Genomic DNA, 24,626 nt, shown 5'->3' with positions numbered 1-24,626 from the left:
AAATCGGATCACTTTGCAGCTAGCATTCACATGACAGAGGATGACAGCGCGAATACAGTAGCCCCCATGTGGGCAACAGAGCAAATGCGATCGAGCCGGAAATCACAGCGGTAGTTGGACTCTCCACTCTATCACGAAGCGCTTCGGGCAGACCGAGGCAGCGCTGTGTGAATACGTGACGTATGAGCTTGCCGGTGCCACGTGCACTATTCACTAACTACTAAGCGCAAAATGGTGACCCATAAATTAGCTAGGCCCGCGTGACCTCCACGCGGGCCTAGTTAATTTTTTATTGGTAAAGATGGACTACATTGTATTCTAAAACAGTCAATGGCTTAAATATGAAAAAATACTTTGAAACCTGTGATGGTCATGCTAACGTACCGGTGCTGGGATTTTGGCGTGAAATTTGAAAAACTAAGTTCAGCCTTTGTGCTCTCGTTTAGTAATCAACCTCTTACCGTGAAATTAACAAAAATACAGTTCTGAAAAAGTACTTTATTAGTCTAAAGTGATTTTGTGTACCCTTAATATAAAATCGTGTGGTATTGTTTCTTTAATTTCTCTAAACTTGCACATATGAAGAAACAGGTGTGCGAGCACAGAATGCTTTGCTAGTATAAGAGTAGCTTTTATTTGAGAGAAAAAGGTGTGCTTTAGTACGTTGTTGCAGTCTGTGCCATGATTAGCAGTTACACTTGCGGCAGACTAATCTTGCCTCTGTTCTAGTGCATTTTTATTTGATGCCGTTTGCAGTGGCCCTAATATGTACGCACTCATTTTGTAAGCTGCGACTATGGTAGCCATGATAGACGTAATTTTGATTGCTTAACAGCTGGGTGCTATGTTTTTATAAATATGAGCAGTAAGAGGTAAAATGCTGAAGCTGAGTAGAATACCCTATGGCCCGAGTGCATTGCTGAATGAACTGAGTCGCTTGTATAAGAGGTAGTCTCTTTTTAGACTGGATGTTATGAGTTTCAAGGTGATGTGGCAGATACATTTTAAGAAAGGCCTATTAGACTGCAATGGTAACATTTATTGAACATTCACTGTTGCAAGATGTCTATAATTTATACAAGTTCTGATAGACTCTGGCAGGACCAAAGAAGAATGTAATAAGGTTACATATGATGATAGTAATAAGTAATTTCACCTGTCGAACTGAACTGTTAATTTTATTTTTGCCCTTTTGCATTGTTTTTTCCTCCCTCCAAGAGGCATTTAACATCACTTGTTGCTTGGTGTATTCAGGGTGCTTGCTCATGTTGTTGTCTGCATGGGTTGTGTGTTTGGTGTTGTTGGTGCGACATGCTGGGTGTCTACGTCATCGGGTGTCCCGGAGTGGGCGTAGCCACGTTTTTGTATCGGTGTATAGTTGGTATGCCTGTCCCTTTCATGCCCTCGACCCATTTCTTTCTCTTCTTTTTGTTTGGTTCTTTTTTGAGTTATATTTTTGTTGTTGCTTTTTTTTGGTGTCTTCCTGGGGTGGATTCCTGCCCCCCCCCCCTCTTTCCCTCTTACCCTACCCCCCTACCCCCATGGCTTCGGTTTTACTCCCATGCAGAGGTACCTGAAGCACATCCAGAAATGCAAAGAGGCCCCGGCGCCAAGGCTTTACCGTTTCTACCCTTTCGTCGCTGCAGCTGCTGCTGCTGCTGCTTCTGCTGCCGCTGTGCGTTGTCATCTGGCTCCCCCTTTTTCTTTCTTCGTTTTACTTTCGATATTTTTCGTTTCTCTCTTTATCACTTTGTTTGGCTTTGGCGTTGTGCTGCCTTCACCTCTGTTCTTTCCTCCACCCCTGCTTACCAACCAACCGCCGCTCCAATCTGACACTGTCTTGATTTGACCTGACCCTTGGTGCTTACATGTTGGGATCAACACTAACAGCAAGATACAGTGTCCTGTAGAATGGCATGCATGTTTTGAATGCTTTCTGGCACGCAGCTGATGCTTGGCATTTTGCTTCATTTGCATAGGAGACACTGAACCGATGATTCCGAATTGTCTGAAGTCCCACTTGTATGAAAAGCAGCTTGGTATGCCTTTTGTGCCTTGTGATGGTTACAGGGGAAAATTGAGCAAGCTAATCTTTTTAAAGTGAAGCTTGCCTTTCCTCTTCCCTCCACTTTGCGGGTGCTGGCTGCTGTTGTCTTGCGGAGTATATAACAATTTGGGCCACTGGGTATGAGCAACTGGGCATGTGCCACTAAGAATGTGCCTGAATAGACAACTTGGGACATTCAGTAGGCGCAACTGGGCATTCTTAACCAAGCAGAACAAGAGGCAGGAAGGGAAAAAGTCCCCAACAGAAACAGCCAGATGTGGAGAAAGAAGCGAAGGGTACAAAATGGGACCAGAGTGCATTGAGTGAGATGCATTGAGCTACAGAGAAAAGAAGTGAAGGGAAGACATTTCAGCAAACATCAAAAAAAGCTTTGCTTATCACCGATTCATACATATGCATAGGATACACCAACAATCTTTTTTTTTTTAGCTACGTATATTCAGAACTGCACAACTATTGTTTGGAGATTGCTTTGTCACTACTGTGTCAAACTAATGTCAAACTAATGTAAAACAGCAGCCACAGTTTGGGGCTTCAAACAATGTCTTGCTATACTCGCGGACAACTTTCTGTGGCAGTGAAGGTAAAGCTATGGAGACAAAGCGCGCACAAGCGAGAGCGCTTCTGAAAAAAGTCCCACATTGTTTGTCCGTGTTAGTTTAATCTGAGGAAGAGAAAACATAAACAGCTTGTTTACAACAGCTAAGTAAGACAAAGCACACCACTGAGTGTTGAAGTTGACATATTTTTTGGCTTTTCTCTTCTGCGTCTGGGCAAACGTGAAACCATAACACATGGAAGCCACGTTGATTCAGCGTCTGTTCCGAGGAACCAGTAGCGCTGCCAAACGCTGCCGGACTACTTGGTGCGGTAACACGAATGCAGAAGCTCCCCCCTTCCTCCCCCTCCTATTTTTCTTTCATTTCCATAAAAAGTTGTCTGTGAGTATAGCTTTTCTAGACATGGACTACGTCCACATTGTTTCAAATATTGCAGCTGTGAACAAACGAACAAAGTTCCCCCCGTTTAGGTTATAACCCATAGTTTTATATTCATTGATGAGGTAGTTTATTGCCTGTCCAAGTAGCCTTCTGCCTCTAAAGTTAATAGCGAAAAATGTCTACCTTGGTTGACTTTGCATGAAACTACACTTTTGAGGCACTGACTCTTTACGTAGGGTAGTGAAGATCCTGAAGAAATGATTTCATTGAGATGGCGTGGTCATGAAGAAAGTCAAAGAAGGCCTATCCTTCAATGAAGGCATGTAAGAATTCAAGCCTGACTTACGGTGTGGGTTGCATTTCATTTCGTGTTTTCAGAATGTAGTAAATACTCTAATAATTAATTGTGAGCTACTTTTTTTCACTTGAAGATATTCCTGGGGCAGGCCAAAAATAGGTATTTACAATGGGAGATGACGTGTGTTCGACGAATTCACTGTAACCTAAGCGCCGCCAAGACAGACGCTGCTGCTCTTGGAGTCACCATTGCAGTCACCACGGGGGTTAGGCACATGTGTGATGACCAGCCAAGTTCAAATTACCCGGTGAAGGCTAATTTCAGGATCAAAATAACAAAGCTTTGGTCCCATATAACTGTATGGGCACTGGCTGGGACCTTCGGTCAGGATCTAATTAACCGTGGTTGAATTAACAAAATTCTACTGTATTTGCCAAGTTTGCACACTGGCAAGGTGAAACGGCGAAAACTTGAATTTGGCTGGAAAGTTCTTGGCTGAATTCATGCAGCATGGACCAAGATCACTGGTGATAGCAATGAAGGTTTCATGCGACACCTTAAGTTCACAACACTGCATTTATATGCAAGGCTTCTTGGACTGTGCGTTAGGTGAATACAAAGAATGTATCTGTCATGAAAATTTGAATAGATGTTGTCACGCTGGAGTTCAAGGCCAAGCGAAAGTATAATAATGAGCCTTTGAAGCTGCTGCCATCTGCAAAATGTAACAAGCTTTGAAGCAAAGTTTTCTTTGCCTACCATTCCATGGTTTCGCCTGTGTTGGTCAGTCAGTCGATTGCTGGTCGGGTTCTCGCTGACTAAATTCGCATTCACAAAAAAATTAAAAAATAAAATAGTAAAAAAAAAAAAAAAAAAGTGTCAAGCAGTGGAATTCGAACCTCGGCCCCAAGCCCAGCATCCCGATGCTTTAACCGCTAGGCCACAACCACATTTTTTTTTCTGTATTACATAGGAGCAGAACTTTTGGAAAAACAAAGCGCTACGAAAATTTAAGGGGACTGAAAACACATTCAAAAATTTGAGGACGCTTAAGCTTCGCCTTTAAGAATGTAAGGCGATAGCGTTATCGGGCCCCATTCGCATCGCATTTTTCTTTGAATAAGCTTCACTGCAACACACAACGTGGGAAAGCCAGCTTAGAAAGACCAAGCTTACACCGATCCCCTTTAAGTCGGCTTCACTTTTAAACAGAAATGCATTGCTGGGAAGACATTTTTCCAGGAGCAGTATGAGTCGTCTTATTATAAAATGTGAAGGCTCTAGTATCTTTTCTTATTATTTTATTAATTGTTTGCTATTGCCCCGACGCGCGCGTGTGTCCAAAACGCATTAGGCAGGCACTTACCCAATTTGACCTGCCGAGGATGCAAGCGCCACTTGGATATCAGTCCGGCAGTGTTTCTTGTGCTGCGTACACACTGTGAATGTAAGCAGTAGATTCCCGAAGAAATGACAGAGTATTTTGTGGTGGTTCAGCATGCTTGTCACAAATTCTACTGTGCCAAGGGCTATGTAGGCCAAGTAACCTGAACCTGCCATGTCGTGGGTCACGGGGATTTTTAAAAAGTATAAAAGTAATTGTGTTTGGTGCGATAAATAAATATCATTAAGAGTTATTTGGAGATTGTCTCAGAAGGACATGGCATCTGTACAGCCTACAAAACAGTGATCAATCGTTTCGGCACGTGGACACAAACAATTGTGTGTTGACCACGGCATGAAACAGCCCCTTTTCTCCAACCAGGTTTGGACAGAAAGGGTTGCCAAATGTTTTTAAAGAAAAAAGATTTGATCCCTGGAGAAATGATCATTTGACAGGCACACTTATGTGCATCTAGTTAATAGCAATGCCAAATAAGGTACACAATAAAGTGAAACAGGAAACAATTTGTCTATGAGTGCAGCAGAAACTTCTTTGCGGGAGGCAGCGAAAATATAATCCATACGAAAGCAAGTCTTTAGAAAGTGCAACCTTTCACAACATCCTTAAAGAAGCCTCAAGGTACATATCTGACAGATTACAACAGTCTTCCTTATCGTGTATATCCTTTTGCCTCTGGTTGCTTTCGAAACAAGTTGTCTCTGCTACTTGCAACAGATTCTACTTGTAAGTCATTCCGTAGCCGCAGTTCAAATTCTATCTCTCATGGAATTATAAGTGGCTGCTTTGTGAGAGATGAGGTTCTGAGTGGTGTCTGCAAAAATATTTGTGGCCTTTGATAGGTTGATGAGTTTGGTTTTATGACCAGCCAAGCTGGTGAAGAGCAAACCAACACCGTTATTCTGCAATATGCTTTCGTTTAAGATTCAAATATGTTGGGTTGTTTTTTTAGATTCTGTTTCATTTTTACGTAGAATAGCTGCTGAAGTAAGTGCTGGTGGGACGCAGAATTGGAGCATTAGACAAAAATGAAGTTGGCCTATCAGTTGACTTGTTAGATTTACTGTTTGCACGTTACAGTAGAACCTTGTCACACGTTCTGGGAAAAAATGCGAGAAAGAATGTCCTAACAGGGAAAACGCACGACCCGATGTCACTAAAAAATGTGGCAGACTCGACTGTAGTCGACATCTACGTAATGCGAAGCGTCGCGAAAATCGTCGCTGTACAAGAGATGCTGACGTGCGATGAGCTGGTGGGGCTTAAAAGGCCCGAGACTCGCATTGTCGTTTTTTCAGCTTTGGCAAGAGCACATTTGCGCTTCTCGAATTCGGCCTGGATAGCAGCTCACTTTGCGTCGCCTGTAGCAGGGAACGATGGTGCATTTGGGCTGGCTTTGGTTATCGCCCGTAGAAGCGTGCAATTCGCTTATAACAACACTATGCCACGTGTACCATGAAACAGATAGATAAAGATGCTTATCGCAAAAGGGTTGATGGAGATAGCTGTGAATGTGACGTGTGATGACCCGCAAGGAGATTTGCTGGTACAGGAAGAGGAAACTGCGTGCATGCGGTCATTTTCATGTCACACAGATGGGCGAGTACGGCGAAGAAGCTGCCGTGGTGGGCCCCTATAGGCTCCGTTCAGTGAACAGAGGGCGCTACAACCGAATATGGCAAAACGCCGTGCAGCGCCAATGGTGGTAGGAATGTGAAACACTGAGCCGACCGCTCCGACCCCCGCGGCAGCTACTGAACGTGTTCCAACGCGCTCGTGATGTTCAAAATATTGCGTTGTGTTGTTTTGTGGCTTTAAGCCGATAAGCTGTATGTGGCGGGCCACGTTTACGATGTGAAGGAGACCGACAGCACCGACTTGAGGGCGAAGTGTCACTCGCAGCAAGGGAAACAAGTGTACGACGTTTCCTTGCTATGGTGCTTTTTGCGCCGTTCACGAAGTGTTTGGAGCAGATCCTGCTCGTCTGCTTCGGCATCCATGGCGAGCCGTCGTTCTCGCTGAAGAAAACAAGAGGAGCATGGTCGCGAATACTACGCAGTTCATACTGACGACACAGTGCCCTATGCATGCGGCCGCAAGCAAGAGCGCCCATGCAGTAACCGAATGACTTCTTCACGAGATGGTAAACGAGGCAAACACACCACAAAGCGCTGACAAGAGCGAGCAGTGTCACGGCAGGCACCACTTGGTGAAGGCATTTGAAGTTTAGATGTTACACGCACCACCACTACCCCCAAAAGTCAACGTAAACCGAGTTACTTACTTCATTGAAAGTATCACAGAAAAACGCAATTGAACAGTTAATTACCGGACTACACGCATGCAAGCAAATCAACAAAGATTCGCATGCACCCTACAAGAGCATTTGAGGCACAAATTCGCGCGTAAAATTTCGCGCTACGCAAGCTTGCTGTGCAAAACGTGCTCCATACATTTCAACCACGCTAAGCACACAAATACAGTTGCAGGACCTCAAGCAGCTAGACCTGGCTAGACCTTAAAGCATATAGTTACAATGACACTAGGAAAACGCTGTTTTCACAATTACTTGACTCTTCGAACAGCAACAATCCATCTTTTCCGTCGTTCTTGCTCCCACGGGCGGCCTAATCGGTAGAATTTCACGCCAGGCTGGCCTTCATGGCTGTGGCAGTCTTTTGCACAGCAGTACCAGCACTTGTTCCTCTTCCGTACGCTTTTAGTCGATGGATTATAATTAGTCAAGCTGAAGGATGACATTGTGACAGCTGATGAACGCCAGAAAAGACCGAACAGCACCATCGACGCCGCGCCTACGAATCGACCCTGCGTGCTTTGGCCGTCTCATTATTGTTGGCGGCGCTGCGACAGATGGCGCAGCAATCGTAGCAAACTTCACTGAGCGGAGCCTATTGCTCTTGTTTTTATCCTTTTCTTGTTCACATGGGATTTAGCAACTAGAAAGCTTGCATCGTATGATTGCAGTTTGACGATGTCCTGAACATTGGTGCCGAGAGATCATGTTTTCCGGGGACGTATTAACTAGTAAAAAAGAAGCGTAACTGCATTAGGCCCATTTTCGTTTTCTCATTCTCAAACATTGGCCCCAGGAAATCGTATGAAACATAATTGTTATAATGAGGTTTTACTGCATCTTTTGACGGAGTAGAAGTTCAGAAGTACGGACTTTTGCTGGGTTGGTTAAACATAATATAAACTTTGTAAGGCTGTTCAAGGTGTGGAAGGCTGTCAATGAAATAAGATTGCTGTGTTTTATGTCCCTTGTTGTTATCTACATCTTGATAGCATTAGAAAATTGACTGTGAGTTCAGGGGGATGAATATATGTAAACATGGATTTCTTGATGCTTGCGACATTATGAGAATGAAATAACGAAATGCATAGTTGTAACTATCAATGTGCTGTTGTAGAAAAATATCTTCGTTGTCTACTGTGATAACTGAGTAGGTCTCCATAGGAACACGTCTTCGAGCTAAAATTTCCTAGACCCACTGCACCGGGGTTTTTCAGCATTATGCCGATTTATTTGTTTATTTAAATGATATGCCTACATCAAGTTAGTGCCTCACCTAATTTTCAACATTTCCTGTAATTTTCTGTGCCTATTCTTGCCATGTCTAAAATAAACTTTGTAATGTTCCTAGCTGCAGCCACACATTAATTATATTTTGTTAGTCCCAGACGCATATTCACTACCATAAGCTAGGCAAGGTTCAGGTAACATGTCAATGATAAGTCTATAATCTGCAACCACACGTGTCAAGCGCACTTTTTGTCAAGCATACTTTTTGTCATGCACATTGCTGGTGGTGAACATTAGTGACTAACAGCTGTGTTTTGAGTGTTGTCTTATAATTGTGTCCTAAGTAACAGAGTATAATTAGCATTCTGTCCTCTTCCTTCCACACATGCAAGTTTCTGTTGGCTTGGGAGATTGCATGTCAACAATGCAGCATGCAAATTGTTGGGTCTTGTCTTAGCTATGACTGGAGTTTGGCACTGGTTTTGGTGTTGGCCTTTTGTTCTCTTACAAGATATTTTCCTAGTTTGTTTGGGCCCAATACGGCATTTGGATTGTGTGTTTTGGAATGACTGTTCTTGGATAACACTTTACTGGAGACATGCATTGTGTGGTCTTCTTTAGACTTTGTTCTGATTACATTCCTTTGCAATTTATTTGTGTTGTTGATCGTTCTTAGTGCATTGTTGGTGTCAAGATGTGTAACCATAACCTGGCATTCGTGTAGGGGATGCTGTGGGTTGTAACTTATTCTGGGCATATGTGCCTACTGTTTTAAACTGATTAGGAAGAAATGGTACTAGATTGAAAGGGAAAGCACTTTTACTGATAGTAAATTACAGAACCACATTGAAAAGCATAAGTGTGCCATGTTGCTGCTTTGATGTCTTGATTTGGGCGGCTAACCTTGACATGTGTTTGCCTTCAATACGTTGTCCAATATCCAAGTCACATGGAGTACACTTGTGATTGCCATCAAGCTCGACTGAAATCGTATTTCTCAAGAGCGATTGGTTCCCTTCTGCAGCTTGCACAACAAATCCAACTGTAATTAAGAGATTCAATCCCGATCGGGCTTGATCGCAATGGAAAGTACTCTATGTGACCGGAGTATAATGTACTGATGGTATATGTCAAGTGAAGGGGACATGGCATTGTTAGTAAGATTTGATGCTCATCTAATGTAGGAATATACTTTGCGATTTATCAGCTTACTGCATTACCACTATCAAATAGCTGTTTTTCAATCAGTTGTGAAAATAGGTCTTCAGCCTTTATTTAAAGAAAAAAAAAGTATTTGTTTTTCTCTGTGGTACACATATGGTCTCGTCTGTCCATTTATTCTGTATCTGTGTAATGAATTAGTTTGGCTGCACGGCTTTACAGTCTTTTACAGGGCTACATTGTAGGGCTATTCATGTTGGTATGTACCTATGGCAGATGGTTACTTGTGCGCAGATGAATGCCACACATATTTAAGACCTGTTTTGTCATGTATTGAATAGTGTGTGTGTACCACTTAAATTTGTAGGTTAAGCACCATAACTTAGCTTGAATACTCGAGCCATTGAGCCAGCGTTGTCCTTCTACAGCACGACTGATGGCAGTGTCGGTTTGTTTCCCATAGAACAAGGACTACCCATTGAGCTGGTCAAGGCAAGAGAACTCGAGGAACAACTTTGATTCATCCAGTCGTCGCTCAGCCACTTTAATCAAGCCACCAGAGCCCAGCGCACTGGAGATTTGTGCAGAACAGGTGTGTAAATTGCCAACATTTCACTCTCCCAACCTTGCCAGTTTCTTTGAGATTGTGGGAGGTGTGTTTCAAACTGCACTTGTAGCAGGCATACTTAGCAGGCGATGCTTTGGAAGTGATTGTGGCTTTTCACACGGTCTGTGACTTTTCAGTGTTGCACTGTGAGAAAACAAATAGTGCATTACACAATGTCACACATAAGTGACAGGTATCAATTTAAATTTGACACCATGGTCACACAGTTCAGTTGCACTGAACCTGAACACTAAATCATATTACCCATCATGGTGGCTGAACGGCTGGCTGTGGTGTTCTGCTGAACACAGGGTTGTGGGAGCGAAATGTAGGCGTGCTTACATAACAAACTATGGGTGCATGTTACAGGACCTTTGGGCGGTCAAAATAATCTGGAGACTTCCACTATGGCATCTCTCGTAGCCTGTTGTCATTGGGATGTTAAACACAGTTAAAGAGCATTGTCGCGTGGTTGGGGTAGCACGCTGACAAACAGGCAGGCAGTGACATTGAAATGCTTTGTCGTGCAGAGTTACATCCACTAAACAAACCTATAATTCAGCTATGACACTGCCAGGATTTGACGTCCTATTTAAAAGATCTCATGGCGTATTCTGGAGCAAATGACAGCCATCATGAATAATAAAGAATGCACTACACACATCCCTTATACATGTGATAATAATCGGCAAATGTTCATAAGAGTGTCCAGTTGCCAACTGTGGGATTGGCCTCCAAGATTTCACAGCTGCCCTTCCAGAGGAAGGGGGAAAGGATAAAACCTGTCATAGTAAACGTAGTGCAGCTTATTCATAACTAAATAATTGATGATATGCAGTTTGATAGACAAAGCCTAAAAAGAAAAGCGCTGAGAGATTTCATGTTTGCATTTTTCATGCTATTTAACAGCTGCAAAATATGTGAACGTTAAATTGAGCTGATTTCCTGCTTAGGGCTAAGGACTTTTGGTCCCACGGCCTGGTCCGCTATCTTGACACACACCTTCGTGGTGTCATTTTTGCAAACACAGTTTTCCTGATGTGCATGTGTCTTTTTTCTTGAGGTTGTGTATCGTGGTTGTCTTTGAACACTGCCACAGAGGGGACATGTTACATTCATGCAAATATGATACATAAGGGTTTGCATATCATCTCACAGATGCGCCTCCAGCAGAGTGGGCAGCTGAGCAAAGAGGAGATGGAGGAACTTTCTAGCCGGGAAGAGTCCACTGTGTACAGTCAAGCCATTCACTATGCCAACCGCATGGCTGCACTCCGGGTGCCGCTCGACGCCTCCCGGCGAGCCGCCCCTGCAGACGTCGCAGCTGACGGGCGCTCTAACTCCAACAGCATTGTCACCAACAGGTTTGTCCTTGCTGTATTCTCTCGTCATCATTGTGGTCAACTCTTGCCATCAATATGCTAAGGAAAGGCTGGACATTGCAAAATGCTTTGCAGATACAGTCAAAGCTTGATATGACAAACACGGATATAACAAATTATTGGATAAAACAAAGTAAATATAAATTGTTGCTTAATGGGTAATGAATACATGCTTGTAATGAATATGGGATATAACATATTTTCATCTCAGATATGGCTTTATTATAACAAGGTTCAACTAGGTAGGCTCATCAGCATGAAAGCGAGGGTACTGAATGTCTTTTGCATGTGTGAGACTATGTTTGTTTAACAACTGCATAGTGTTTCCCACAATTTCTCTTCTTAGTTTTCTTGAAATCCTCACTTGCCAGAGTTTGCACGAATGAAATACTGTATTTTTCACTCCAGGACAAATTCTTCCATTAGGAACCACTAGTGAACAAAGATGGCAGGGTATGTACGGCCAAGCCGTAATGAAATGTGAATATAGTTGGAAACAAAGTGGAGCACAGGTATTTGGAATTTCTGTGTGTTATCTCTGTGTAAACAGCTGCAATAAGCTGCTAAACAGTTCTAAAGCTGAAGTCTGTGGATTGATCACTTCAGTATCACACGTACAGGCAAATGTGAAGGGGTGAAATGCGCAGTCTTGTCACGTGCTTTCCTGTTTGAATTTCATTCAGGCATTCGTTTCCCAACTGCCGATCCCTCCTGTTGCAGCGTTGCAGAGACGGACAGCGCCTGTGACGGGGAGAGCGGCTTTGGAGAGGAGGAGGCATGGGAATTGGTGGGCGCCGGCGTGACCAAGCTGGTGGGCCGCTTTGTGGACAAGGTGTGCCACGAGAGCGGTGTCACGGAAGAGCACGTGCGCGCCCTCCACCAGATGGTGCCTGGCGTGGTGGCCATCCAGCAGGAGATGCTCGAGGCTGTCCACAGGGAGAGCAAGCGACTGCCGCCGATTCCCAAAGTGAGTCCGTGGCTGGGGTGTAGCTGCGGCTATGTCTTTGGTCATACCTGCATACACAAAATTCGAAATGCTTGCCCTCTTGCTTGATTTAGCACATAGATCAGATGCGATGTGAATGTCAGCGCGAATTCGGCATGACGCACCATTGCCACGCAAAGCTGCAAAAAGTCGGTGGTTATGGGTAGTAGATATTTCATTTACAGTTCACAATGGCCTTCTACCTTTTGCATTTCATGCTTTTTCTGACGAAGCGTCAAAAAAACGTTCACAGCTCTCGATGCGCGTGTGGTTGATGCTGCAACCTTAACAGCAAGACATTTGCAAAATGCCGGCATGCCACAGTAGTTTCTACTTGCAGCTAACTAGAACGCTTCGCTATTGTATGCAGAATCCACTCGTGTCCCCATGTCCCACTGATAGTAAAATATATCACGAGATCTCGAAGAAAAAATGGCAGCAGATGCACTCATTGTTTCCAAATGGTCGGTGATCAGGAACCGGCCAGGCACCGTTTCGATGGAGTGAGCTACAAGGCTGCATTTAGTTGTTTAGATGATGTTTCAGAAACTTGCAGTTAGATGCGGGAAAGTGCCAGGAACAAAAATGAAGGTACTAAATATCTTATTTTTGGACCAAAGTGATGTCAAATCGCAACTGCTGACAACAACTAGTTTCAATTATTTTTATGCGTTTTGAAGGGTGAGTCCACATATTACGAACTACTGATGCAATGACCACTTTTCGCGAAACTGTCGAGTTCAGTATCAGGTTCGACTGTACTGCTTGATCTTGATACACAATACGTGCTAGGCTCACTGCGCATGCACTGCCTCTACGTGGAACCGTGGGAGACATGTCGTAAAATCAACTTTTTAGCATACCATCATTGTGTTCAGTGCTTGAATGGACAAGTAAATTAATGATACAGTGAGAAATTAGGCATTTAGATAGTTCCGTATTAGCAATGCATGGCAAAGCTAATGCTGTGGCATCATCTGGTAGGCAGATGTAAAAACACTTTCATGGCTTCATGGCTTATTTTCTTAAGCCTAACAGTGCACAAACAGGTGATGTGTAATGACGAAAAAAAATCTACTAATACTTTCTTTTCAACATTAGATGAGACTGAGTGAAGGCTGATATTGCCATTTGTTTCTTGCTTTCATGACTGAGAGCAAGTTACAAAGGTGAACTCTAATTGAAGTAGGCAACTTGTTTACACTGCCATGTTGTTGTTCAATCATGCATGGTTGCTGGTGGTAGCTGCTGTGGTAGTCTGGGGTATAGAATGAGTATGCACGCAAGGCTTCTCACTGTAGCTTATCTCGGCAGCATATAATATATCACGCAAAGATAGAACAGTCGTTCTTTTCTTCCATATACCTGTCACCAGTCGTAGAGCTTTTAATGTGCGTTGTCACTTTTATTTAAATTTTCTCCTTTGCTTGTTATTAGCCCAAAATGCTGGTGCCGGGCTTGCTGCAAGGAGAGGAGCTGGCCATGGAAGGGCTGCGGTGCTACCTCATCCCAGATGGCCGTGAAGAGGGCACGGGAGCACCAACTTTGGGTGGGCCCTCACTGTTGCCTGCAGAGGGCGCCATATTCCTGACCAACTACCGTGTCATCTTCAAGGGCAGTCCCCTCGACCCATATGGTGAGCCATTCATCTTAGCAATGCCTATCTTGAAAACCAGCATCTGTTTCAGACTTATAGACCGGTGTAGAATGTGTGAGTACACCTTGAGCAGCCAACAATAGCCGTGTTGTTTCAGGCTTCTCAGCAGATTGTGTCCTTGTATCAGTGCCTCACTCAACTGCAAGCATGTTGGCATTTATTGAAGGAAATCAACCCTGTGTTACTTTCAGTCAGGATTGAATTACGGATCCTTTATTTCATAATAAATGCTCAGCTAAATGAGCCACACACGCATGGGCAGCAGTGTGCATTATGGAAAATGATCATATTTACTTGCATAATGAGTACAGAGGTGAGCAGCCTTCTCTAAAACGTGGGAACGGCAGCTTCCGGGGCTCTCCGGAGCCAGCCAGCGACGTCTAATACTAGCTGCTGGGTCCAACGTCTACCGGTAGGTGCTGGGCATGTTTGGCCCAGCAACTACCGTTAGACGTCGCTGGCTGGCTCCGGAAAGCCCCGGAAGCTGCCGTTCCGGCATTCTAGACAAGGCTGCTCATGTCTGTACACACCTCATAATGGTTGTCCCCTCTGAAGGGAAAAACACTGGGAAGTGGTTGTGTGGTGCTGTAAGTTGTCATCTATTCGGTTCAACTAAAGATGACGATGGTGCATGTTGCCTTGTGCCATCTACTAAACACTGGACAGGTAAATAATGCTGAGCATGACACCAGAGAGAATGTGAGGAATGTTACCAATTGTCATTGTTTGTCATGGTCATTGTGGCGTGGTAGCGAAGTCTGTGCTAAGGCAATCTGTGCCATGGTGTTGTGTCAAGTAGTTGTGTCTCTGAGGACATAGGAAGCAACCTTGCTAGTTGCATTTAGCTATGCCAACCACTAGCATTTTACTTTTGTTGATGACTAACAGACGAGGATTATTTTACTTATTCATTTACACAGTTTGTATCGGTTCACATCAGATGTACCACACAATGCGTCAGCACAGGAAAGTTTATAATATCAGCAATGCTCTTTCTATGCAATAATTTGTCTGTGTTCTGTGATTCATGTCCTGAATTGTGTGGTTGTTTTTCGTGTGTGTGATACAGCTTGTGAACAGACGGTGGTGCGGAGCTTCCCAGTATCGACACTGACCAAGGAGAAGAAGATAGCTGTCCAGTACCTGCAGCACCTAGGAGCAGGTGCTGCCTGAGGGCCTTCAGCTGCGCTCAAACACCTTCCAGGTACTTCATGGAATTGAGAGAAATTAGGGTTTAGCTAAGTTAAGGGGGCTTACTAGAGGGGCCAACATTGAATAACAGTTCCTTTAAAACTCGCCTGTTTAGAACATTGCCTCCATGCTGAGGCTTCCCTTTTTCACCCAGTGTTAATCCAATTCTAGCCTTCATCTCCTTGTTACCCTTTTGACTTGTTCATAAAGGGGTGAGTCAAAAGTCACAGAAGCCTAGAAAAGCATAGGCAAATGGGCAAAGTGTTTTTCTGTTTGTTACTTGTTTATTACTTTATTTGTCATTTAATACGGTGATGCTCTTAGCAGTAGTTTTGTACATATTAGCTTCTGCTGTATTGCCTCTCTGGCCAAGCCCAAAATTAAATAATTAAATAAAGCTTAGTACAGTGTATCACTAGTATGAGGGTGCATAGACATGATTGGGCATCTGCCTGCTTCTGCAGCTGATGAAGGTGGCCTTTGAAGACGAAGTGACATCTGAGAGCATCGAGGCCTTTCGCAAGGTCCTGGGCCGGGCCCACTGCCCGCCCCATTTATTCCAGCTGTTCGCCTTCAGTGGTCACATGGCCACTCCTCCAACACCGCTGCACAAGAAGGAGAAGCATGCCACACTCACGTGAGTGGGCTTCCTCTTTCTGCCTTGAGCCTGTTTCACATGTTATTCTACAGTGGGAACCACTGCTAGAGGCAGTGCCACGCTGTTGTTGTGAAAGGCTAGTTTAACACATTGCAACTTTGAGTGAATGATACTGCAGCAGCCGCCAGTTTTCCTAGTAGTGAGTGTGCACTTATTCTGACATGTTGTGTACATTGCACCTTGTTGCCCTGCTGCCATTGATGTCATTGCCATTAAGTTATGACTCCGTCAGAACTTATAGGAAAAAAAAGAAAGGTATATGTCACATCATTCTATAAGACGCACCGATAAAAAATTCTGAAGCAAAACGCGACGCCGTAAAATATGTTACTACGATAAGCTAACTCTGAGACACAGAAAACATGAGTTTAACTGCCTGCAGAAAGTAGGTTAAGTCAGAAAATATATACAAGGGAAAGGCATGTGGCAATGTAATCTTGGAATTCTTGGACTAGGTTTCTTTCACTGTCATGGATTTGGACAGTGCCTGCTTGGGACTATTTAATGTTTTGTTGTTAAAACAAGATTACATTGCATTCTAGAGAAACGAATAACTCAATTTGGTGAGTATTGAGAACTTCTTAGCTGCAGAATAGGCAAAAACATGCGAGAATACTTTGAAGCCTGTGATGTATCATTGATGCTCTAAAAAGTAAACATTGGCCTTCATTTTCTTTGCTAGTACAGTCAAGTCTTGATATAAGCAATTATTGGGTGTAACTAAATAAATATAAAAATTTTCTTGTTGATGTTACCGTGTAACGTATGTATACTTATAACAAATGTGAAATATAATGATGGAATTTCTGTGTTAAATGCTACTTAATTCTAATGAGATTCGAATGTAATCTACCTTTTTCTTCTAAATTAAGATGTAGTTTTGAAAGACTACTTCACCGGTCTTAGGTGATTTAGCATGCTGTCTAGTGTTATTTCAGAGTATGCTGCTGTGGATGCGAGCCTTGGTGGGCACTCTTACAGATGTTGAAGTAGAAGCAGAGGATGCAAGAACATTTTTTCCCATTGAACAGGGGCAAGGCAAAGCGGCAGCTGCTGAAGACAGCCATGCGGGCAGGCTTCAAGCCGCGCCCTTCATCACGCAAGCAGAAGTACGTAGTGCAGGGGTCCATGGCAGCCAGGACCCTCCCGGCGGGGGCACGACCGCCCTACGACCATGAGGCTCCCGACCGGCCCCTCACTTTCCTGCAGGATGATGATGGCTCAGGTGGGTTAAAACTTGCAGTGTAAAGGAAACTGGGCAGACACACATTCTCCCTTGAAGGAATACCAGATATAAATGTTTAGGAGAGCTAGATGGATTTGTTCTGCTTCTGGAATGCCAGAAAGGTCAGGCCTACCATGATCTAATGCTCTTATACTTAGATTTAGTTGCACATTAAAGAACCCCAGCTAGTCAAAATTACCGTATTTACTCGAATCTTGTAACGCGCAATTTTTTCTGATAATATAGGTCCAAAAATTGCATGTGCATTACAATCGAGTACGACCCTAAAGCTGCGTTACCATATGGCCGCCTCGCGCGCGGGTCGAGTCTAGCTACTCTCTAACCTAGCTGCCGTAGCTTCCTCCATGTGCTGCAGTACACGTGCTTAAGCATTACAGTAAAACCTCGTTAATTCGACCCTAGTTAATTCGGAAAATCGGATAATTCGGACTCGTCCTCTGGTCCTGGCCGGCATATGCATTATTCAATGCAATTAAACTCTTGTTAATTCGGACGTATTTGGCCGCACATTGGTTAATTCGGACAACTTTCGCAGCTCGGTGAGCGAGGAGCGCCGCAAATGTGGGCCACAAAAGAGCAAGAATGGCGCCAGCGTTCAACCGAAACGAAGCGGCAGAGTCCGCATCGCCATAGTCGTCAGCGGAAATCGTACGTGAATGACAGCAACGCTGGAACGCTTCGTGCCTATTTGTGTATTTAAAGGCTTTATTCTTACGTTTGCCACCGCACATAACACATAACATAATTGCGTAGTCGTCGTCTACGATCGCGTCGATTGCGGCAAACGGTAGTTTCGTTCTTACTCGGTACGCGAATCGGCCACGTGCCTAAAGAACTGCGTAGTCGCCATCGATAATCGCATAGATAACATAGGTTTCGTCCGCAATTGTTGCAGCGTATGGTAGTTTCGTTCTGACTCGGTGCGTGCGTGGGCCATGGGCCTTCAGCACTGCAAAGTCGCCGTTCATAATCGCGTCGATAGCGGCCGAGGTTTTTTCCACCGCAGCGGTTGCGACAAACACTTGTTTCGTTTTGACTCTGATGAAAAGCTGTCGAGGATGAAAAGCACCGGCTACATCGCGATTATGTTTTCGCCCTGCTCACTGGAGAAAACATGATCAGGATGTGCGCGCGATAGTGCAAAGCGTGTCACAAATGAAGGCGCGCACCGCGGCTGGGCTGTGAAGGAAGTCGATGGCCCCGATCGCCACTGCGACTCATTGAGATGATGAGAATTTCAGCTTCCACTCTGCTTTTGTGCAAAATAGCAACAGGAGTTGGTCACTCATGCACTAAATAAAAGCGCATTGACATAGTAAGCATTTGCTTATTGTTTTCTGGATACCCTCGATAATTCGACATTCGGTTAATTCGGACAATTTTTTCGGTCCCGTGAAGTCCGAATTAAAATGAGGTTTTACTGTAGTCTACCGTCTTTGTTCCCATTTTCTGTGTCTGCTCTATCAGCATGAAGTGCCGAGTTCATCATGTTGCTACATTTAAAAGGAAAGTGATCATGTGTGGAGACAGACGGAAATTGGGCCGCATCACGGGCGTTTGGAGAATCCGAAACTTGCGTGCGGGACTGGCGCTAAGTGAACGATAGGATTTTCGCCAGCAAAGAGACGTGGAAGGGTTTCAGTGAACTGAAGCAGGACATATTGTGCGACGATCCACTTCGGTGATACGATCGCCTTGGCCTTATCTTGAAAGCGATCTGCGACCGAGAAAGTGCACCGTTTGCTGTGTTTTCGCTGCTTGTAGGTCGCATTGGAGCAAGAGGCATGCTAGCACAAAGGTAAATTCGCAGGCCACGCTTCGTCACTCCAGCGTTTTGACAGCTCGCTTCCGCGGTCAACGAGCGAGATGTGTTCATGTTTGCTTGTGTGCGCGTGACACTGTGCTTGTTAATTTATTTAGTAAGTGAATGTTTGCAAGTTTATACGGCCGATAAAACTGCTATCCTTACTTCGTAAAGCGGTCTACTAATTTGCTATCACATTCGATGTTTCGCCTTTCGGACGAAACTGCGACTTTTTTTATTCATTGCAACTTCGGTGCATCGGGAGTAAATCTATTTTTCAAAATGAGAGAAAGTTGTATTTCTGTTTGAAAGCATAAGGTGCGCGGTACTTTAAAGGATTAAAAAAATTTTTTTTGTCACGGAAATGGGTGCATGTTACAGTCGAGGGCGCGTTAGAATCGAGTAAATACGGTAATGCCCACATTGAGTCCCACACTGCGACATCCCTCGTAACCCACTGTGCAGTTTAGGATGTCCCACAATTTAAATGAACATAGACAAAGGAAATGAAGTGGACAGGACATACCAATTCTCAACTTCAGAGTTAACCCATATCTCTGGCTTCTTTTTCTAGGTCTGTGTTCTTTAGCACTCCCTGTTCTACAGAATGAACACGCACACACCCATCCACCAGTCAATTTTACTCTGCATGTGCCTAATGGGTGATGTGCGAAATCCGTTAAGTCAGCTGCCCTGTAATGCCTTACACGAGTACAAAACTTTTGTTCAAGGACACCATTTTGTGCCATAACTGCATAGTGCTAAGTGGGAGAGGAAATGTACAGGTACAGATGCATACTGATGTCTCGAGGTTTTTGAAAGCAAGCATCCCTCCTTTTCCTATATTTTTTTTATTCGCAGATGATGCTGAATCTGTGCCACCTGTGCCATTACCAGCCGTCCCACATCTTCCACACCGATCACTAGAGAAGATGGGTGACACTGTGTACAGCCGAGACTGGCAGAGGCTGCACCTAGGTGCACTGGGTGCAAACTCAACTATGTCTCGAGGGCGCCCCGAGGGCTTTCGCATTAGTTCTGTCAACATGGGCTACACCGTCTGCCGTAGGCAAGTAGCCATAACCAGCACTCTATTTTAAAAGAAAAGAAAAAGATTTTAATTTTAGGACACCTAGCTGTCTGTTGCCTGTGTGTTGTGTCATACAAGCTGCTTTCAGTTGCTTTGCATAGTTTCTTTCTCACTCTGAAATAACAAGTGCATGTTGTATTGGTTTGGAGGTACCTCAAAGTGCTCTTTGCAAATTGTAGTTTGGTGTCAAGAACTTATTGCGTGCACAAGGTGTCTGCCACTGCTGACAGCACATGGTGAAAGTTGCCTGTAAGGTTGCAAATAAGCAAGGGTGCATGAAAAACCTGTCCAGAGAGATTAATGGGTAGTTCTGGTAAATATGGAACAAGTTAGCTTGCTTAGAGTGAAAAGACTTGTATTCCACTGGTCAGTGGTGGTCCAACTGCGCCATTTGCGCCATTTTGCTACAATTCTATTTGTCTGCGCCTTGCTGTGCCCACCAAAGTGCAGCTTGCGCCAAGTGCGCCAGAGCACCATCTTTGCCTTGGGTGCTACACGGACATCGCAGTAGTGTGGCTGAGCCCTCCGTTTGTGAACAGACCCGCGGCTAAGCATTCCGAGCATCGGCGACGCGGACTTCGCGACCAAGCTTCGCGCATGGAATACTTGATCAGACACGCAGTTAAGCCTTTCAGCTTTCAATGTTTCGGAATTCGCGACTAAGCACATCGAGCGTCAATTCCTCGAGCCCGCGGCTAGGCATTTCGCGCATTGGCACTTAGGACTGCGCAACTAAGCACATCGAGCTGTCGACTCCTCAGGCCCAAGGCTAGGCATTGTTGTTGCACAAAATTGTTTTTCTGCATTTCTAGTCACTTTTGTATTATGTCTGATTGCATAAAACTAATCTCAGTAGTCTATAAGTGCTATTTGCATAGACAAATAAAGTCATGTTTGCAACGTTTTCTGCTGTCCATTTGCTCTAAGAAGTACTTAACAATGGTGTAGTAGTAATAAGCTGCACCAAATATGTCATGCACTTGCTTTCCTCCTGCTCCAACTGATCCAAAACGCAAAATTTTGTGCTACAGAAGTGCTACAAAATGCTAATGTGGCTGCTCCTAAATTGCTACAAAACAGCTTTTTTTCTGCTCCAAAAATTGCTCCAATTCTTAAACTGGCTAGACCACCACTGACTGGTGGATCTGGAGTGAATTCAAAGGTTCCACTGGACGTTTTGGATCAACTCACTCCACAACAGAAAGCACTTTATTGCTCATATCAGGATGTGAATTCTTGCAAAAAGTCTGGGACATGCCTTGTCAACTCTGCTTGCTGAGGGGATGAGTCTGTCAGGGTTTAGTGCTTTTCGTAAGAGTCGGCCTGCTTACACTGTGCTTTTCCTGAATGATGGCTGCATTTTTGGCTGATGTGGGGTTTGATTGGCATATTTTACTGACAGATAATATTTTAGATTGACAATTTTAGGTCAGTGTCAGTCATAGTCCACTCCATTCACAATTTGCGTGCTTGGGCACTGCAGAGAAAGGTATTGAATTTGCATTTTTGATAACTGCATTGCAAAGACGCGAGTGCCACACAGTCAGCTTGGCTAAAAAGTAATGAAGAAGCGAAGTGGACGCACTGCCATGTTTTACACTGTTGGATTGGCAGTGAAGGAAAAAGGCAGCATTCTGCTTCTGCTGCCAATGTGCGCACTGTGCACAAGAACATTAGGGATCCTGCTGAATGGCTGTGTGCAACCTCTCGGACTATAAATGTTGTACTTACTTAGTAAAGCTGTCTGATGAGTATTTATGACAAACAACACGACACAGGGATCACTTTGGTCCCTTCATAATAACAATAACATAGACTCACTGAAAGTTAGGCTGCAGTTGGGGAGTGGACTGTGTTTGACAACTTTAGTGACAATAGAGCAGTTGCAGGGCAGCTTGTTTTTTATTGTAGAATTTGAATTCATGAAATTGGACTGCTAGCTCAGGGATTCAGGTGACTCCTCCAGATTAACCAGTGGAATTCATTGCAAATTATGCTATGTACCATATGTCATGCTGTAAGAAATACAAATGAGATTTTGTAGCGTGACCTTGTGTAGGTACACAAAGATTTAAAACTGCACCTTTTCATTCAACCTTTGCATAATTATGACTAATCATGCATAAGCCACCAACTATTCAACTGTAATAATGCCTTGACCTTGGTTCTGCATGAAAATTTTTTACTTCAGATTTAATGGGGATAAATTGAAACAATTGGTGCATCATCGTTTATTTGTTCACACATTGGGCCTTTTGTTGTGCAGCTACCCAGCTCTTGTGGTGGTTCCTCAAAGTGTTCCTGATGACAGCATCCGCAAGCTGTCTCGCTGCTACAGGCATGCAAGGTGAGTGCATCCTCTCAAGTTGAGCTTTGGCACACACTCTTCACTCAGCGTTTATTTGATTATGAGCTAATGCTTAATGCATACAAAACTATCGCCACAGTTTTGTATGCAAAGCTTCCAGGTTCATGCATCAGTTGTTTAACTGCCGTGTGACTTGGTAGTCAATCGTCTGGCACAGTGGCCTAGTAGATGCAAGGTCACACACAAGTATGTGTCTGCATCGTCTAATTCTCACATTTAGCGTATTCTAGCTTCCTGTGGAAATTGACAGGTCAAACCTGATTCACTCAGAAAGGCAGGATGTTGCTTAGAAGTGCGACATGTTTGCCAATCAACTTTGTTCACGAATACACTAACTCAATGTGTTGGCTTAGTTAGTGGTCATCGTTTTCTGCTGAGCACTAGGTTGCAGATTTGATTCCCAGCCATAAGACTGCATTTCGATGGAGGCGAAATGTGATAGCACTCGTGTACTTAGGTATAGGTGCAAGTTAAAGAACCTCGGGCGGTCCAAATTAGTCTGGAGACCTCCATTGCAGTATTTCTCATAGCCCCAGTATTGCTTTGGTGCATTAAGCTCAATAAATGAATTAATCAATGAACTAATGAAACTGAGTGATTATCTGGGCTGTAATGTCATACAGGTAGTTATGTACAAATCTTTCTGCTAATTTGTGAGTAAACGTGGGAATGCATATGTGAATGCGTAAATAAGCTAAATGTCTTTTCGTTACATATGTGCCTTAGTGTGTGATTGAATTCTTGGACTTGATGCCTTCCCTATCCAAAATGCAGGTTTCCCTCAGTGTGCTGGCGTCACCCGGGCACCAAGGCGCTGCTGATTCGGGCCAGTGGCTTTCACGGCAAGGGCGTGATGGGCATGCTCAAGGGCCACCCAACCACCTCCAGTGGGTCTCCCTCCTCTTCTCCCCTCCTCTCTCCCTTCCTCATTGTGGGCCGACTCGTCGGTCAGTCCACAGCGCTGCAGCACCAGTTGCCATACCGTTGTGCTGAATGAAATCGATAATTGGACGACATCTCGTCTGGTCGGTAATAACTTCGTATTGGAAACAGAAAAAACAGAATGCCGACCAAAGGGTTGTTGTCATAGGGGAGGACGTTTTGGCTTTCACACGGAAGCTCTGTTCACTAAGCCTTAGTGGACAAGGCTTCTATGTGGAAGCCGTAACGTCAACTCCTTTGACAACACCACTTTGGTTGGCGTTCCATTTTTTCGGTTTCTAATATGCATTTTGCTGAACCTAAACAGTAAACGGTGTTGCCTGCTGTGGTGGATCATTGACAATGGTATTTCACCCTGAGTATGAGGTCGTGAATTCTATTCTCAGCTGCACCGACCCCAGCATATTAAGGTGGAAATGCAAAAACACTTGTGTACTGAGCTCTTTACCAGCTATTGACCCCTAAGGGGTCAAAATTAATCAAAAACTGTGACGCTCTAGATGACGCTCTAGACTGCCTGTACGGTGCCACCCATTTTTCTTCTATCTACTTACGGTCCGTCTACTGGCAGATATCCGTCGACGACATGGACCGAGAGAAGACTGCATTTGTTGCCCCTGATGGTCTTTATCAGTTCAAGGTGATGCCTTTCGGTCTCTGTAATGCGCCTGCCACCTTTGAACGAATGATGGGCTCTTTGCTTCAGGGGTTCAAGTGGTCCACCTGTTTGTGCTATCTGGACGACGTCATCGTTTATTCGCCCACATTTTACACGCATCTAGACCGTCTTTCAGTGATTCTTGACGTGTTCCGCCGGGCCGGTCTCCAGTTGAACTCGTCAGAATGTCACTCCGCTTGCCGCCAAATCACTGTCCTTGGACACCTCATGGATGACAGAGATCAGATACCTGATCCGGACAAAATTCACGCCGTTACGAACTTTCCTGTTCCGAAGTCTACCAAGGACGTTCGTAGTGTTGTAGGGCTGTGCTCTTATTTCCGACGCTTTGTGAAGGATTTTGTGATCATCGCACGACCCCTTGCCGACCTCTTCAAGAAAGACGTCCCATTTTCTTGGGGTCCTGACCATCCCGCATCTTTTTCGCCCCTGTGGCATCTCTGTGGCATCTCTCATACCATCTCTCATAGCTGTTTCAGGATATGAAACATTAAAAAAAAACTATCCTATCCTATATTGTCAAGTTGTTGAGAAGGCATGCTGGCAAAAAGGCAGCAAGTGATAGTGAATAAGACAAGTAAATATATAGTTGACTTTTGTTAA

At 44.2% G+C, this 24,626-nt stretch overlaps 1 protein-coding gene across 1 annotated transcript in view; it reads left to right on the top strand.

The window, feature by feature from the left end:
- The window catches only part of LOC119450257 (myotubularin-related protein 5-like), a 131,999-nt gene that overhangs the window by 83,582 nt on the left and 23,791 nt on the right, over positions 1 to 24,626 (top strand). The window contains 12 exon segments of the mRNA XM_037713650.2: positions 1,568 to 1,675; positions 9,878 to 10,006; positions 11,180 to 11,385; positions 12,124 to 12,370; positions 13,826 to 14,024; positions 15,115 to 15,200; positions 15,202 to 15,249; positions 15,701 to 15,873; positions 16,926 to 17,119; positions 19,806 to 20,013; positions 22,301 to 22,381; positions 23,177 to 23,289. Of these exon segments, the coding sequence (XP_037569578.1) occupies positions 1,568 to 1,675; positions 9,878 to 10,006; positions 11,180 to 11,385; positions 12,124 to 12,370; positions 13,826 to 14,024; positions 15,115 to 15,200; positions 15,202 to 15,249; positions 15,701 to 15,873; positions 16,926 to 17,119; positions 19,806 to 20,013; positions 22,301 to 22,381; positions 23,177 to 23,289 (1,792 nt within the window).

This window comes from Dermacentor silvarum, chromosome 4 (assembly GCF_013339745.2).
Source record: "Dermacentor silvarum isolate Dsil-2018 chromosome 4, BIME_Dsil_1.4, whole genome shotgun sequence".
Lineage (NCBI taxonomy): Eukaryota > Metazoa > Arthropoda > Arachnida > Ixodida > Ixodidae > Dermacentor > Dermacentor silvarum.
The sequence above is the reverse complement of the archived record's forward strand: the minus strand, read 5'-3'. Positions and strand labels throughout refer to the sequence as shown.